We start from the raw sequence: 15578 nt of genomic DNA on the forward strand, positions 1-15578 counted from the left end.
ACTATTTAGCCTTTGACTCCAGTTCCTGACCCAGAGCTCCGAAAGCCCCTGGAACTTCCTGAGGAACAGAAGCATCTTTTCTTCCAGTGAGGTGACTCTGGGCGGGCTCCTGGATGGGGGCTGGTCCTCAAAGAGACCAAGCCATGATTAAACCTTGGAACTTATAGCAGCACCTGGCTGGCTTAGCCGGTAGAGCATGCAACTCTTGATCTCGGGGTTGTGAGTTCAAGCCCCACTCTGGGGGTAGAAATTACTTAAAAATAAAATCTTGGAAAAAAGGGGGGAGGGGCCCACCTGGGTGGCTCAGTCAGTTAAGCATCTGCCTTGGGCTCAGGTCATGATCCACGGGGTCCTGGGATTAAGCCCTGTGTCAGCCCTGCTCAGCAGGGAACCGACTTCTCCCTCTGCCCCTCCCCCTGCTTGTATGCTTGTGATAAATAAATAAATAAATAAATAAAATCAACCTTAAAAAAAATAGAAGACGATGCTTGGAACTTTCAGCCTCACTCCCATCCTCTGGAGTGGGGAGAGGGGCTGGAAAAGGAGTTAATGATCAATTATGACTTGATGAAGAAGCTTCCATAAAAATTTCTAAACTATGGGGCTCAGAAAGCCTCTGGGTTGGTGAACACAACCACGTGCCAGGGGGATATCACATCTCGAGTCCACAGAGACAGAAGCTCCTGCACTTGGTACCCTCTCAGACCTCACCCTAAGTATCTCTTCATCTGGCTATTCATCTGTATCTGTTATGATATCCTTTATTATATAATAAACTGGTAAATAGAAGTTTTAAGTGTTTCCCTGAGTTCTGTGGCCTGTTCTAGCAAATTATCTAACCCAAGGAGGGGAGCATGGGACTCTGGTGTCTAGCCTGTTGGTCAGAAGTACCAGGGACAGGGGCGCCTGGGTGGCTCAGTCGTTAAGCGTCTGCCTTCGGCTCAGGTCATGATCCCAGGGTCCTGGGATCGAGCCCCGCATCAGGCTCCCTGCTCAGCGGAAAGCCTGCTTCTCCCTCTCCCACTCCCCCTGCTTTGTGTTCCTACTCTCACTATCTGTCAAATAAATAAAATCTTGTTAAAAAAAAAAAGAAGTACCAGGGACAGCCTGGGACTTGCTACAGACATCTGAAGTAAGGGCAGTCTTGTGGGACTGAGCCCTTAGCCTGTGGGATCGGATGCTCTCTCCAGGCAGACAGTGTCAGAACTGAACTGAACTGTAGGACCTATAGCTGGTGTCAGGAAAATCCCCACACATCTGGTGCCAGCATTTTGACTGTGAGAGTAAAGGAAAAGCAGAGTTTCTTCCTAGACAACCTTTTTTCTACTTCACCTTTACTTTCTAAATTTTCTTAAGTGAGCAGGTGTTATGTCTCTAAATATAAATAATAAACATATATAATTTTGTCTTCCTAAATTACAAATGGTACACCTGAATCAAAGCATGCTATCGCCATACTCCAAGAATGTAATCTGAAGCCAAGGATGACAAAGGCAAAACAATAAGACCAAGACATCAGGGGCGCCTGGGTGGCTCAATCGTTAAGCGTCTGCCTTCAGCTCAGGTCATGATCCCAGGTTCCTGGGATCCAGACCCGCATCGGGCTCCCTGCTCAGCAGGAAGCCTGCTTCTCCCTCTCCCACTCCCCCTGCTTGTGTTCCCGCTCTCACTGTCTCTCTCTGTCAAATAAATAAATAAAATATTAAAAAAAAAAAAAGACCAAGACATCAGTGTGGCAGGGGCCTGGGGAAGAAGCCCACCAGCCACAGCCAGAACCATCCTGAATGAGGGCAGCCTTACTGGGACACAAGCTCTCCCAAGATTTCCAAAATCTTGCTGCAAAAGTGCTCATCACTCAATCAACTAGCATGGACTGCACTAGAGAAGAGGAAGCCCCTTGAGGACCTTACTGACACACGACGGAGTCTAAACCATGAATGGAGATATGCACTGTGTGCCACGGGAGCAGAGACAAAGCAGTGACTTCTGCATGGGGCCAGGGGACATCTGCACTGAGAAAGTGGGATGATACTTGAGCAGCCTTGTTCTCCACTCTGAATGCTCTCTCCCATGACATGAAGGCAGTTGTTTCTTTTCCAATTTTGCTATGTATGAATGGACTCTGAGACTTGCGTTATACTCCTTTGGAAAGCATTTAGAAAGCTCTTTCATCAGAGATCTGGAGGAACAGGGGAGATGTATGTACTGAGCTAAGAGCTAGCTTACTTACAGGGAAAAAGATAGATGAACTAACCACTGGAATACGTCACCAGAGGCCCCAGGAATAATGAAATAAATACATCGATGCTTCAGATGACAATAGCCCAGGCCAGAAAGGCATCACCAGTTTGGGTCATCTCAGGGGAATGTGGAGGTTGACACACCTGGGGACTAGGGAAGAAAAAGCGCTTTTTCAAAGGACCAGCTGGAATTTGGCTTGCCAGAGACTAACTTATTCACAGATCTCACAAATATTTTTTGAGTGCTTCCTATGTGCTGTGAATAAGAGAAATGGTCTCTGCCCTTATGGAGTCTATATTCTAGGAGAAGAAACTACCATTAAAGAAGTAAATCAATAAATACACAAAGAATTAAATCTTCTGATAAAGGTAATGAAGGAAGTAAATGAGGTATGAGATAGAGAACGTCAAGGTGGAGGGGGCACTCCTTTGGAAAGGGTCAAGGGAAACCTCTCAGAATGGAACACAACTGAAACCTGTAGGAGACAAGGGAGCTAGCCATGCAGAGCACTCAGGCAGAAGACCAGATGCAAAGGGCCTGTGGCAAGTGGCTATACTAAATATAATAGAATATTACTAAAAGCAGAGCCCTAATATGATCTGCTTTACACTGTAAGAACACTCTGGTGCAAGGTGGAGCATAAACAGGAAGGCTAACATGCGGGCCCTTTCCTGAGGACACCTGGCTGTGGGTCCCGGCTGCACCGCTCAGCAAACCTGTGCCTGAAGGGAAGTTAGTTCACCTTCCTGTGCCTCATTTCCTCATCTGTAAAATGGGAATGATAACACTACCTAACTGATGGAGCTGCTGCGAGGGTTGAAAAGGAAGTACATGTAGGGCTCCTGGCTGGCTCAGTTGGAAAAGCATGCGACTCCTGATCTCAGGGTTGTGAGTTCAAGCCCTACGTGGGGTATAGAGATCACTTAAATAAGTAAAAAAAAAAAAACCTTAAAAAAGCAAAGGAAATACATGTAAAGTTCTTAGCACAGAGACTGGCACAGAGGAGCACTCAGTAAATTCTGTTACTATTGCTGTTAAAAACAAAACACTGCTTTAGTTTTCTTCTTAAGAAATTGGGTCCCCCTTGGCTTCAGGATACACTGTATTTCATGGTATCCCCTATTATGTTTTCATTTATTTTTTAAGATGGACTTTTTTTAAAATATTTACTTATTCATTTATTTACTCATTCATTCATTTATTTATTTATTTTAAGGTTTTATTTTTAAGTAATCTCTACGCCCAATGTAGGGCTCGAACTCACAACCCCAAGATCAAGAGTCGCATGCTCTACCGACTGAGTCAACCAGGCACCCCTATATTTTCATTTAAAATTAATCATTGAGGGCGCCTGGGTGGCTCAGTTGGTTAAGCGACTGCCTTCGGCTCAGGTCATGATCCTGGAGTCCCTGGATCGAGTCCCGCATCGGGCTCCCTGCTCAGTGGGGAGTCTGCTTCTCCCTCCCCCGCTCCCCCCTCTTGTGCTCTCTCACTCTCTCTCTCAAATAAATAAATAAAATCTTAAAAAATAAATAAATAAATAAATAAAATTAAATTAAATTAAATTAATCACTGATCAGGGCGCCTGCGTGGCTCAGTCGATCAAGTATCTGCCTTTGGCTCAGGTCATGATCCCAGGGTCCTGGGATAGAGCCCCACACCAGCCTACTTGCTCAGTGGGGACTCAGCTTCTTCCTCTTCCCCTGCTCGTTCTCTCTCTAATAAATAAATAAAAATTTAAAAATTAAATTAAATTAATCCCTGATCCAACCCAAGGTCAGCAAACTTTTTCTGTAAAGGGCCAGACAGTAAATATTTTAGGCTTCGTGGGTGACATGGCTCTGTCACAACCACTCAACACTGCCCTTGTGCCATGAAAGCAGCCACAGACAATACATAAGCAAATAAGCATGGCTATTTTCTAATCAAACTTTATTTACAAGAAGGCAACAGGCCAGGTTAGGTCCATGAACTACAGTATTCCAACCCCTGATCTAACCAAATATACAGAGAGGCCCTGCACACATAGCGTACTTCGTATTAGAAGGACAAAGCTCAATCAGAGATAATTCCTGCGCTCGAAGAACTATTACAGAGCACCCCAGACCTCTTACCTTGCTCACTGGGGATGTAGGTCTCATCATAGTCTTCCTCCAGAACCAGCTGGTCTCCTATGCGGATGGGTCTTCCCGCCATGATTGGTCTGGGCTCGAACACCTAGGTCCCAAAGACCTGCACCCAAAGAGAACATCAGTGACCCAGCTTAAAAGGGGAAAAACTGGAGCTGCGTCATGGAGCACCTGGATCAGACCAGACCATGCAAGCCAACGCAGCCGGGGATTTTCCAACTCCAGGGACAGTGAAGGGTGGGACCAACAGCTCAGAACTCAGGCCTTCTAGGCTCTGCACCTGGGAAAGTTCCTTGAGACACACCTCCCAAAGACTTGCTGAACACTCGGTGGGTCACAAAAGATCTGGAAACCCAGCCCTCTCAAGAGTTTGACTTCATACCCCCCCCAACACAGGAGAAATAATTCACAGTATAGGACCCCCTGCTAGAAAACCCTAGTGAAACACCAAAGGAACTAGCAACAGCCCCCCCCCCCATATACCAATGCATCCCAGTGCAGTCACACTGTCTCAACACACATCCCTATTTGCGTTCAGCAATGCCCTCAGGGAGCTTATGATCTAGTGGAAGTAGCAAACACAACTTCAACAGTGGGAGGCAGAAGGGGAATAAAACCATCTTGCTCTGGAGGTACTGAGAGAGAAGGAACATTCCCGCTGAAGGGAGGAAGGCAGGCTTTTTCAAGGGGCTGAGGACCAAAGGCAGTCAAGAGTCGTGTAAGTGGAGGTGTTCTAGGCAAGGGGGCGTCGGGTGCAGACAAGCGGTTCCGGAGTGCCGGACACCAGCAGGCATAGCAGGGGCTGGGGTGGAAAGCCAGGTCGCGGCAGAGAGCCGTGCAGACCATGCGAAAGAGCCTCGCCTCTCCCCTGTGGCAGAGGGGAGCCACTGAGGGCTTTGGTGAAAGAAAGTGGCACAGAGTGGCCTTTTTCTAGGATGAGAAGGCTGGCAGGAGGGGCATGGCAGGACCGGGGGAATGAGACTGGTGTCGGGAAAACCACGGAGGAGGCCGCCATCCAGGGGAAAGACGACGAGGCCTTAAACGAGGGCAGAAGCAGAGAGAAGGCAGAAGGGACAGATGCCGCAATGGCAGGTTTTACAGGACCAGGAAGGAGGATGGGGGTGGAAAGTTTCCAATTGGAAACCAAGGTCTGTAGTTCCAGGGATGGGACAGCGTCGAATTGTTCAACTGACAAGCTGGCCCCGTTCTAGAATTGCTCCTCCCTTCCAATCCCTCCTCCTATAACTACCTCAGGACCCCGGGTCACAACTCTTCCCTACGGCAGCTCCCACACTGAAGCTCCCGATGATGCAGAGACAAGTCACCCTGTAAAGTGGCTGTGGTGCTGCTAGGAGTGCTGTCGCCATCCTGATGTGACCGACAGGAACCTAGAGAAGCAGGGCCTGACCTCTTCAGAAGCTGACACTGTTCCACCGGGAGCAGCGAACACAACACAGCCCTCTTATAGCGGGGGAAGGGAGCAGAAAGACCCCGTCATCCAAAAGGTCAGGATGCATCCTCTAATGAGTGCTCATGGCCCGATCTGGTGGCTCCGAATCTGTCCCCAGACCCCTAGAGAGGGACCCCTGATAAACAGCACAGGATATAGGAGGGACCATTACTATGGTCCTCTCTGTACCCTGACAGCTGACAGATGAGCAAGGAAGGTATCTTGCCTTAGGACTCATGAGAGATGGCTGCCTGTGTCAGCCCACTGCAGCCAAGGGAGTCAGGCTCTGCCCCGCTCTCATTCCCACTGTGATACCTCCAAGCACTAACTTCGTGCCTCAGGAAGACAGGCTAATGGAAGAAGCGTTCTCCTCTGCAGTACATCAACCCAAGTGGAGATCTGCTTCCTACCCGAAGAACCCATAACACCCTGCGGAACTAACGTTCCCTCCACACACGGTCAGAGAGAACTGGGGTCACCGACTCTGGAAAAGCAGGGCAGAAAGGTACCAGAAACCAGGGTGGTTGATGTGGCTTAAGGAGCCACCGGAATCTTGAATTCTCTGAGTTAGGGAGGAGAGGGAAAGGGAAAGGATCTCTGGGGACATCAGGTTAGCCATCATTCAATCCAACAAGGCAGTGACCTATTACAAGGCACTGTATCAGCCATCTCAGATCATTTGAGAAATCCCACGTTTGAGAGATGTCACATATCCCTAGACATATCCCATCTCGGGAAAGCATGGGGCAAGTAAATCTCTTTGTGGCAGAATACCTATTTAGCTATATTTAAAGGTCAGCAAAAACCAGGAAAACCTAAATTCATGGATCATTCCAACATCAAACAAATCTTCCATCAGAAAAAAATTAAGATGTGGGTGGGCTATATTCTACCTCCTTTCTTTGCCTTGTCTGCCTTAAGAAAGGATGTGGGTAAGGGCAGGAGCAAAAGGACAGGAACTGTAGGATGAGGAAGGTAGCGGGAAGAGAAATCCTATGCCTTTAATGGCCACTAGAGATCGTTTATTCATTCGAGCGTATTTACTGAGCACCTACTAAGTTTACTTCTTGCTGGCACTAGAGATGCGATGAGGAATAAAAACACCTGCAAGCGAACAGAGCATACTTACACACACATATGCGTAATGAGAGTTCCCTGTGTCTGCATTTCTTCCACTCTGCTGGAACAGTTACAGAGAAAGTGCAGCAGAGAAAAGACTTACTGAAGAAGGCACTGGGGAGAAGGCGGGAGACATGAGAGGTGATTATGTAGTGGTAACTGAGCATGGGTCTGGGAACATTCTTGGCTCTGAATCCCAGCTCTGCCACTTACCAGCAGCGCAAGCTGTCTCAGTTTTCTCATCTGTAAAATGGAGATAACAAGGTCTATCCCAAAGGGTTGTGAGAATCAAATTATTCCATACATGGGGGACACCTGGGTGGCTCAATCAGTTAGGCCTCTGACTCTTGATTTCGGCTCAGGTCATGATCTCAGGGTCATGAGATCGAGCCCCATGTCTGGCTCCACACTCAGCTGGGAGTCTGCTTGAGATTTTCTCTCTCCCTCTGCCCCTTCCCCACTCACACTCACTCTTGCACCGGCTCTCTCTCTAGAAAAAATAAATCTTTAAAAAAATAAAAATAAGGGGTGCCTGGGTGGCTCAGTCGTTAAGCATCTGCCTTCGGCTCAGGTCATGATCTCAGGGTCCTGGGATCGAGCCCCACATCGGGCTCCCTGCTCGGCGGGAAACCTGCTTCTCCCTCTCCCACTCCCCCTGCTTGTGTTCCCTCTCTCGCTGTGTCTCTATCAAATAAATAAAAAAATCTTTAAAAAAATAATAAAAATAAATTATTCAATACATGTAAAATACTTAAAACATAGTAAGCTCTCAATAAATGTGAGTTGTTGTTATTACTGTAACTATTTACATATTTGAAAGCCCTATTCTACCTTGTTCCAGGGGACAGATCGAGTACCAGGGAATGTAAGTGAAGGCCTTTCCAACGTTCAGTGACCACTTATTGAACACCTACCATGGGCTGGCACTGTGCTGTTAGGGCTACAAGCCCGATTACACAAGGTCCTGAACTCCAGCTGAGCCTCGCTAAGAAGCCAAACACATAAAGACGTGGTTGTAAAATGTGTGAAGCACCTTAAGTAACAGGAGGTACAACAGGAAACCAAGGTAGGGATGACTAACCTTATTTTGGAAGATCAGGGAAAGCATCAGAGTAAAGGACCATGAGAGGGCTCTTCAAGAATAAGCAGGAGCTCACCAGGATAAGGGAATAGAAGGCAGAAGAAACAGCATGCACAAAGGCAAAGAGGCAGGAAGAACACTGTAGGCACAGAGAATTCATTATGACAACAAAAGTTTATATTCACTGAACACTTTCTATGTTCCAAGAACCGTACTAATGCTATAAATACATCATCTCACCTCGTCCTCTCCAAGAGGTAGAAAATATTCTCCTCGTTTTTCAAATAAGGAAAGTGAGGCTCAGCAAGGTTAAATAAAAAAGAACAACTTGCCCAAGGCTTCACAGATAGCAAAGGGCACAGCATAACATGCATGCTGCCCCCACGTCTCTCTGACCCCAAAGCCTGAGGTCTTAAGCACTCTGACCCGACCAGAACGCAAGGCGCAATGGGAGAAGCGGCAGGAGAGAGATCTACTGTGGAAGGCCAGGAGCACACTATAAAGGGCTTGGGAGGACTTAGGTTGTATCCTGTGTGTGATGAGGAGCCAGCACAGGATTTCACAAAGGAGACTGGCATGATCAGATCTGCAGTTTAGCAAGATATTCTGACAGCTGTCTAAGAACTAATTAATTTCAGGAGGGCAAGGAGAGAAGCAGAGCAACCACTTAGGAAGCTTTCCTGAAAGCACAGGCAAGAAATTATGAACTAAGCCGGTGGCTGTGAGAAAGAAAGGAAAGACCAGATGCTTAGGGTATTAGGAGGCAGAATAACAGGACTTGAAGTCTGCAGCAAGTGAAGAACAGGGAGGAGGGAAATCAGGGCACTTAGACCAGTATGGGATTATCTGTTGGCTTCTATGCCTTGCCCAATAGCCCCACCTAGCACACTCCCTAGAATTTAAGAAATGCCCAGCAAATGTTTGCTGCGTGTATCTTATGAATGAATTCCAGGTGCAGACCTGGCTGAGTGAACGGTGAAGTCCTTCACTGACACAGGAACTACAAGAGGAGGCACAGATCTGGGGGGCTAGGATGGTGGGGGAGGCATGCAGCTGGAGATGATCAGTAAGCAGGTCTGAGCTCAGGAAAGGGGTGTGACGAGCTCACCGTAGTTAAATAGACAGTCACTGAACTTGCGGGGGAAATCACCCAGTTGCGGCCTATGGTGAGCAGAAAAGACAGGCCTGCAAAGAGTTAGGAGACCGGGGAGCGAGGAGTCATGGAAGCCAAGTGAAGGCTGCCATTCCAGGTGGAGGAGGTAGATTTTTTAAATCAGTACAAGGAAAGGAAGGGAAAAACAAACCTCCAAAACTTCCTGACTTCCCCAGCTGACCCAAAGACGGCAAAAGGTCGGGCTAGCCCTGGATTCGGGCACGGGGGAAGCCTCCCCACGAGAGGGGTATTAGAGCGAGGTTCGGAGGCCGGGCCTCACACTCCAACCATGGACAGGACAAGTAAACGGGCGCCCCAGCAAGCTCACACGCTGTCACTGGCGCTCGGGGGCGCCGCTCGCTCCCCGCCGGCACCCAAGCCCAACCCAGCGCCCCTTCCGCCTCTCGGAAAGATTCAGGATGGATGCACCCTAGTCCGGCCGCTCCTTCCCAACCTCTCCCTCCAGTTCCCGCCCACACTCGTGCTTCTCCCGCTCGCGGACACACGAGTGTGTCCCAACTCTCCCGCTTCCCTCCTTCCCCCGCCACCCGACCCCTCCCTGGAGGAGGTCCTCACCTGTCCCCCGCCCCGGGAAGCACTGGGCCACCGCTCCCGGCTCTGCGCGGCTTCCCCAGCACCACCCCGGCTCCCCGCTTCCAGGGACGCCGGGGTGTTGCCCTGAAGGGGCCAACAACCACTTCCGGAAAGGGTACCAACCTAGCAACTGAGAGTCCCGCCTCTACACGGAGCCAATAGGCCGCTGAACGAGGACCTTGGCACTGGATTGGCTATAGGTCCCGTCGGGTCACTGAGAAATTATGCACGTTTCCCGTTGCACGATGGGAGTTGTAGTCCAAGTTAGTTGAGGGGGTCGTAAGAGAGCTCTGAATTTGTTAGGAGAGGAATTTCTTCCCCGGGCAGGAAAGAGTCATTCACAGTATTTATGGTAACGCGAATTAATTAAGGCAATCTATTCGTCATCATTGTTTAAGTTGTGTGATTAATATCAGGTGAATAAGACACTGATCATCAGTAACCAGTTGAGTCTCTAATAAACAGGTAAGGGGAGACCACCTCCCCCACCCCCGCAGAAAACGCTTCCCTGTGCTCAGATGAAATCGGTGAGCCCTTAACCAGGATTTAAGAGCTGTGGTTTCCGTTATTTACCTTTTCACCCAGAGCGCAGGGCTCAGTTTGAATGTCTGCAACATTGGGGATGATAACATCTCTCGTAAGTATTTCAAAGAGTCTGTTTAGGAAGAAAAAAGTGACAGGGGTTCCTGGCTGGCTGGGGGCGTGGGGGGGGGTAGTGCCTGCGACTCTTGATTTTGGAGTCATGAGTTGGGGCCCCACGCTGGGTGTAGAGATGACTTAAATTCTGAAGAAGAAGAAAGTGACACAATGTGTAGCCCCCTCCACAGCTCTTTCTGGCAAAAGGGTTGCTATTAATATAATCCCAAAGAGCTTAAGTTTGCTTAGGTGGAGGGCAAATCTTTTCCCTCAAGTGTCCTCAATCTCCTAGAGAAGTTAATGGGGGCAAAGAAGTTAAGGGGGCCATTACACCAATGGGAAACTGGGGGGGCAGAAAAGTGAACTTCCCAGTTGGAGAAAATGAAGCACCTAGAGCAGATCCTGACAGTTCTGTGGAAATGGATCTGGCTCCTACCAACTCCTACCAACTCCTAAAACCACTAGGCCCTGGTCCCAGAATGCGGAACTCAGGTCGTTGTCCCTGTAGATCCCAAGTCAGACATCCAGAATGTATTCTTCTTGTTTAACTTCAGCTCTTTCTGTGGCAGCTCTGCTTCTACTTCCTTTATTCTGCCGGCAGATGACAAATCATTGCCCCCCTTCCTCTCCACACTCCTTAAAAGTCTCCCTGAGGGGCAAGAGGGACCGACTAGGATAGGACTCTGAGGGCTCACCCCCTCATCCACCACAGACCTTATACAAAACATGACCCAAAAAAACTATTGGTAGATTTGGTCTCTATGTCCCAGAACTTGTAATCAATCCAGTTGACTTTAATTGCCATCAAAATTCTTAACTTTTATTCCTTAACATGGGTCCCTTTCTATCTCATGGGGAGAGCTAATAAAATCAGGGTCACCAAGGGATTAGTGGGATTACCCCACACAGATAAACAATTTGCATTTTATCAGGTTGCCCTATAGGTTTGTTCTTTGAAATGCAAACCAATTTATAAAATGCTCTTAGGTAAACACAATCAAGAAAGCAAATCTTTGGGGGGAAATAACAAAAATGACACACCAATTGATATGCCAGTAATATACCCAATGAGTGAGGAAGACAGATAGAGAATTTTATCCATTGTAGGTTAGCTTCTGCACTCAAATATGTGGGAGGAAGAAAACAAAATAGGTCCCAAAATTTATGCCATACCCCCAAGTCAGAAATTACACTGTTAGAACTTTTTCTTCTCTTTTCATACTGTTTACTTGTAACATACAGAAAATCACACACATAATAAGAAAGAAAAACCCTTGTTAACCCTACAACTTTTTAAGGATATAAAGATGTGAAATGCTCCCTCTACTCTTTCAATCCACCGTATTTAAAATTGGAAACTGCCCTTCTACCTCTCTTCTCTGCTTTATTTTCCCCCATAGTGTATATCACCATTTGACACACTGTATATTTTATTTATTTATTTATTTTACTGTCTGTCTCCCTATTGAAGATGTGAATTGCATGAGGAGAGGAATTTTGTCCATTTTATTTATTGCTATATCCACAGTGCCTAAAACAATGCTTAGCATGTAGTAGGTTTTTGATACACACTTGCTGAATGAATAAATAAGCCAATTGAAGGAAGGAATTTCACACTTCAGAAGAAACCACTGTTGACATTTTGGTTTCTATCTTCCAGACTTTTTAATGTTTATGCAAATGTAAATTTATATGCATGTATATATATGCACACGTGCATCTTTTTTAATTTTTGCAGAAATGAGATCATAATGTACATATTGTTCTACAATGTGTTTTTCACTTGATGTCTTTCAAGGTGAGTTCATAATGAGTTACTCCATTCTTTATAATGGTGAAGTAGGATTCCATTAAATGAATGTCTCCTTCCCCTACAGGTAATCATTCATTTTGTTTCCAAAGTGTCGGTATTAAGTACATGCTGAATACATTGTATTCATTGGATAGGATCTTAGAAGTGACATTGCTCAAAGAGTTTACATTTTTTACGTTTTAATAGACATTACCAAATTTCTCTCTAAAAACGGAACAATTTTAGCCCAACCAACACTTTCACCAACACCAAAAATTTCCGGTGTGAGAGACAATCAATCAATCAATCAATCAATAATGGTATCTAAATGTTGTTGTGACTGCATTCTTTCACTATTAATGAAGTTGAACTTTTTCCCAAATGTTTCTTGGCCATTTGAATTTCTTCTATTAATTATCGATTCACATTCTTTGTTCATGTTTCAGCCACGTTGGTTGGGATTTTATTGACTTGTAGATGCTCTTTGTATACTATAGACATTAACCCTTTGTCTCTTTATTATATGAATGTCTCCATAATAGGAATGTCTCCTACTCTATGACTTATCTTTTAACTTTGTAAATGTCATTTTTCATTTTGTAAATGTTGTAGTGATAATAACACTAATAGCTAAAATTTACTGAGCATTTACAGTATGCCAGACACCATTCTAAGTGCTTTATATGGATTATCTCATTTAAATCTTACATTACCAGGTATGTACTACTGTTATCCCCATTTTACAAATTGAGACCTACAAAGGTAAGGAACTAGCCTGGGGTCTCCCAGGTTCTGAGTGGAAGAACCAGACTTGGAATACCAGAAGTGATTCTACAGAAGTTTTAAAAATTCAAGTAGTCAAACCTGCCCATTAAAAAAAAACAAAAAACAAGAACTCTGAGTTTTGTTAGAGAGACCTTCTTTAACTAAGAATATTAAATATTCCTCTATTTTTTCTGTAGTTTTATTTTTCATGTTAAACCCTTTGATCTATCTGAAATTTATTTTTACGTGAGATAGAGATTTCGTTTTCTTTCCTTCCAAATGGATAGCCAATTGTCCCAAAAACAGTTATTGAAAGATATATCAATTTCTTTTTGATATGAATGTCATCTTTTTTTGTATGATCTAAGTACTTTTTATTTTTTTATTTTATTTTTCTATTTTATTTTTTTATATAATACCCAGTGCTCATTACATCATGTGCCCTCCTTAATGTCCATCACCCAGTTACCTCCATCCCCCCACCTCTCTCCCGTCCAGCATCCCTGTTTGTTTCCTATGATTAAGAGTCTCTTAGGGGGCGCCTGGGTGACTCAGTGGGTTAAGTGTCTGCCTTAGGCTCGGGTCATGATCCCAGGGTCCTGGGATCAAGCCCCGAGTCAGGTTCCCTGCTCAGTCAGGAGCCTGCTTCTCCCTCTCCCTCTGCCTGCAACCCCCCTGCTTATGCTCTCTCTCTAATAAATAAAATAAAATCTTTAAAAAAAAAAAAAGTCTCTTGGCATTGTCTCCCTCTCTGATTTTGTCTTGTTTAATTTTTTCCTCTCTTCCCCTATGACCCTCTGTTTTGTTTCTTAAATTCCACATATCAGTGAGATCGTATGATAATGGTCTTTCTCTGATTGACTTATTTTGCTTAGCATCATACCCTTTAGTTCCATCCACATCGTTACAAATGGCAAGATTTCTTTTTTTTTTTGATGGCTGAGTAGCATCAATGTCATCTTCATCATATACAGAATTTCCATGCATACATTGATCTATTGATTTTTTAAAATCGATTTTTATTTTTAAACTTGTGTCTAATCACCTTATGGGTTAAGATTTTCTACTCATATCATATCTGCAAGTAAGCATTCCTTTGCTTTCTGATATATTTTGTAATTGCTCCATGCATTTATTATCTAATATTAATGCTGCAAAGAGGGAACAAAAATCTCACAGACACCCTACACAGTTTTACAAGACACACTGCAGGGGAAAATGTGACTTAGAAGGATTGACAGTATCCTTGGGTCTTGGTGGACGCGTTCCTGGGCGGGGAGTGGACCTCTAATTCCTGGTGGAGAGGGTCTCATTCCTGGAGGGGGCGTGCCTTGAGCGGGGCATCCTTCGAGCATGGGGAACCCAACTGGTGGGCCCATGGGCGGTCTCATACCAAGTAGAGGGGCCACAAGGTCTGGAGGTGGTGTTGCTCGGCTCTCAGAAGTGGGTGGGGTCCCCCATCTAGACGGGTATTGGGTTGGGGCTCCAGCATTGCTGGCGGGAGCCACAACTGCACAGCTGCTCGAGCACCTCTTCCCTGCAGCCCCCCAACCCCTCAGACAGGGCCTGCTAACCCAACAGGAGCCTGGGGAATTGGAACAGCCGCTGGCGCCCCAGGGCCTCCTGCAGCTCCAACAAGTGGTATCCAAGCAATGCCAGTATCTTTGGGGGGTGGTGCCCCCACAGTCATGGAAACCACGTTCTCCCCATGTAGCCACACCAGACCCCAAACCTGCTTTTCTTCCCTGTCTGGCTGCTTCAGATTCTTGTGCTTGGTCTTCCTGGATTCATCACAATCACAGAGGATCAAGTTCATATGCTTGGCGAAAGCCTTAAAGGTGCCAATGAATGTGCCAGTGGCTTGGTCGGTAGAGCTTGTGACTCCTGATCTCGGGGTTGTAAGTTCGAGCCCCAGGTTGGCTGCAGAAATTACTTAAAAAAAAAAAAATCTTGGCAACGAAGATTTGGCCATTTTGCAGGATACCTCTCATTCTATAGTCAATGTGCTGCAGCATCTCGCTGTTCTTTCCCACAGTCATGGTTGCTGTTCCACCAAATCCAAGGTCTGCAGCAAGGTTTCAGGATCCTTAAGACCTGAGGGAAGGGTCCAGATAAAGGTATGATGCAGATTCTCTTACCAACAGTGCAAACTTGGGGAGAAGCTTCAAATGGTAGATGGAGCCTGGTTTTTTACTTGGAAATCAGCTACCTGGATATTCCAATCCTGCTTTCACCACCTCTTGGTGTCTCAGCTAAGAATGCCTGTCTCGGTTGCACCTGGAAATCCTCCCCGGGTACTTGCTGCTGCTGACATCGCCTTGGGTACGACTGACACTCTTGGTGGCTCAGCGAGGCTGTCCTTCTACATTTGACTTAGACTTCCACCTCTGGTACGTGCTGTTCTGTATCCGTCTCGGGTGTAAGCGGTCTCTGGCCGGCTCCATCGCTCTCCTTGGCCGCACCTCAGAACAGAACATCAGGCATCTCTGGCGACCACTCACTCCACTCTGCTTGCTTTCTAGTATTTATAGCACTTGTTTCATGTTCTCATCCTACTCAATTAGCTAGGCTGATCTAAACTCTGTGGGAGGGGCGCCTAGCTGGCTCAGCAGTGGAGC

General features: G+C 46.2%; 1 protein-coding gene and 2 pseudogenes across 1 annotated transcript in view; all 3 read right to left on the minus strand.

Moving 5' to 3' along the window:
- CEP164 (centrosomal protein 164) overlaps positions 1–9852 on the minus strand; it is a 62965-nt gene extending 53113 nt beyond the window's left edge. Inside the window, exons 1-2 of the mRNA XM_044919251.1 lie at positions 9750–9852; positions 4356–4473 (exon numbers count right to left, since the gene is read on the minus strand). Of these exons, the coding sequence (XP_044775186.1) occupies positions 4356–4437 (82 nt within the window). The 5' untranslated portion in view covers positions 4438–4473; positions 9750–9852. The remainder of the gene's footprint in view (positions 1–4355; positions 4474–9749) is intronic.
- Positions 9853–14154: 4302 nt separating this feature from the next.
- LOC110586419 lies at positions 14155–15427 on the minus strand (annotated as a pseudogene).
- Positions 15166–15404, minus strand: LOC110586418 (annotated as a pseudogene).
- Positions 15428–15578: the final 151 nt, after the last annotated feature.

This window comes from Neomonachus schauinslandi, chromosome 11 (assembly GCF_002201575.2).
Source record: "Neomonachus schauinslandi chromosome 11, ASM220157v2, whole genome shotgun sequence".
Classification (NCBI taxonomy): Eukaryota; Metazoa; Chordata; class Mammalia; order Carnivora; family Phocidae; genus Neomonachus; species Neomonachus schauinslandi.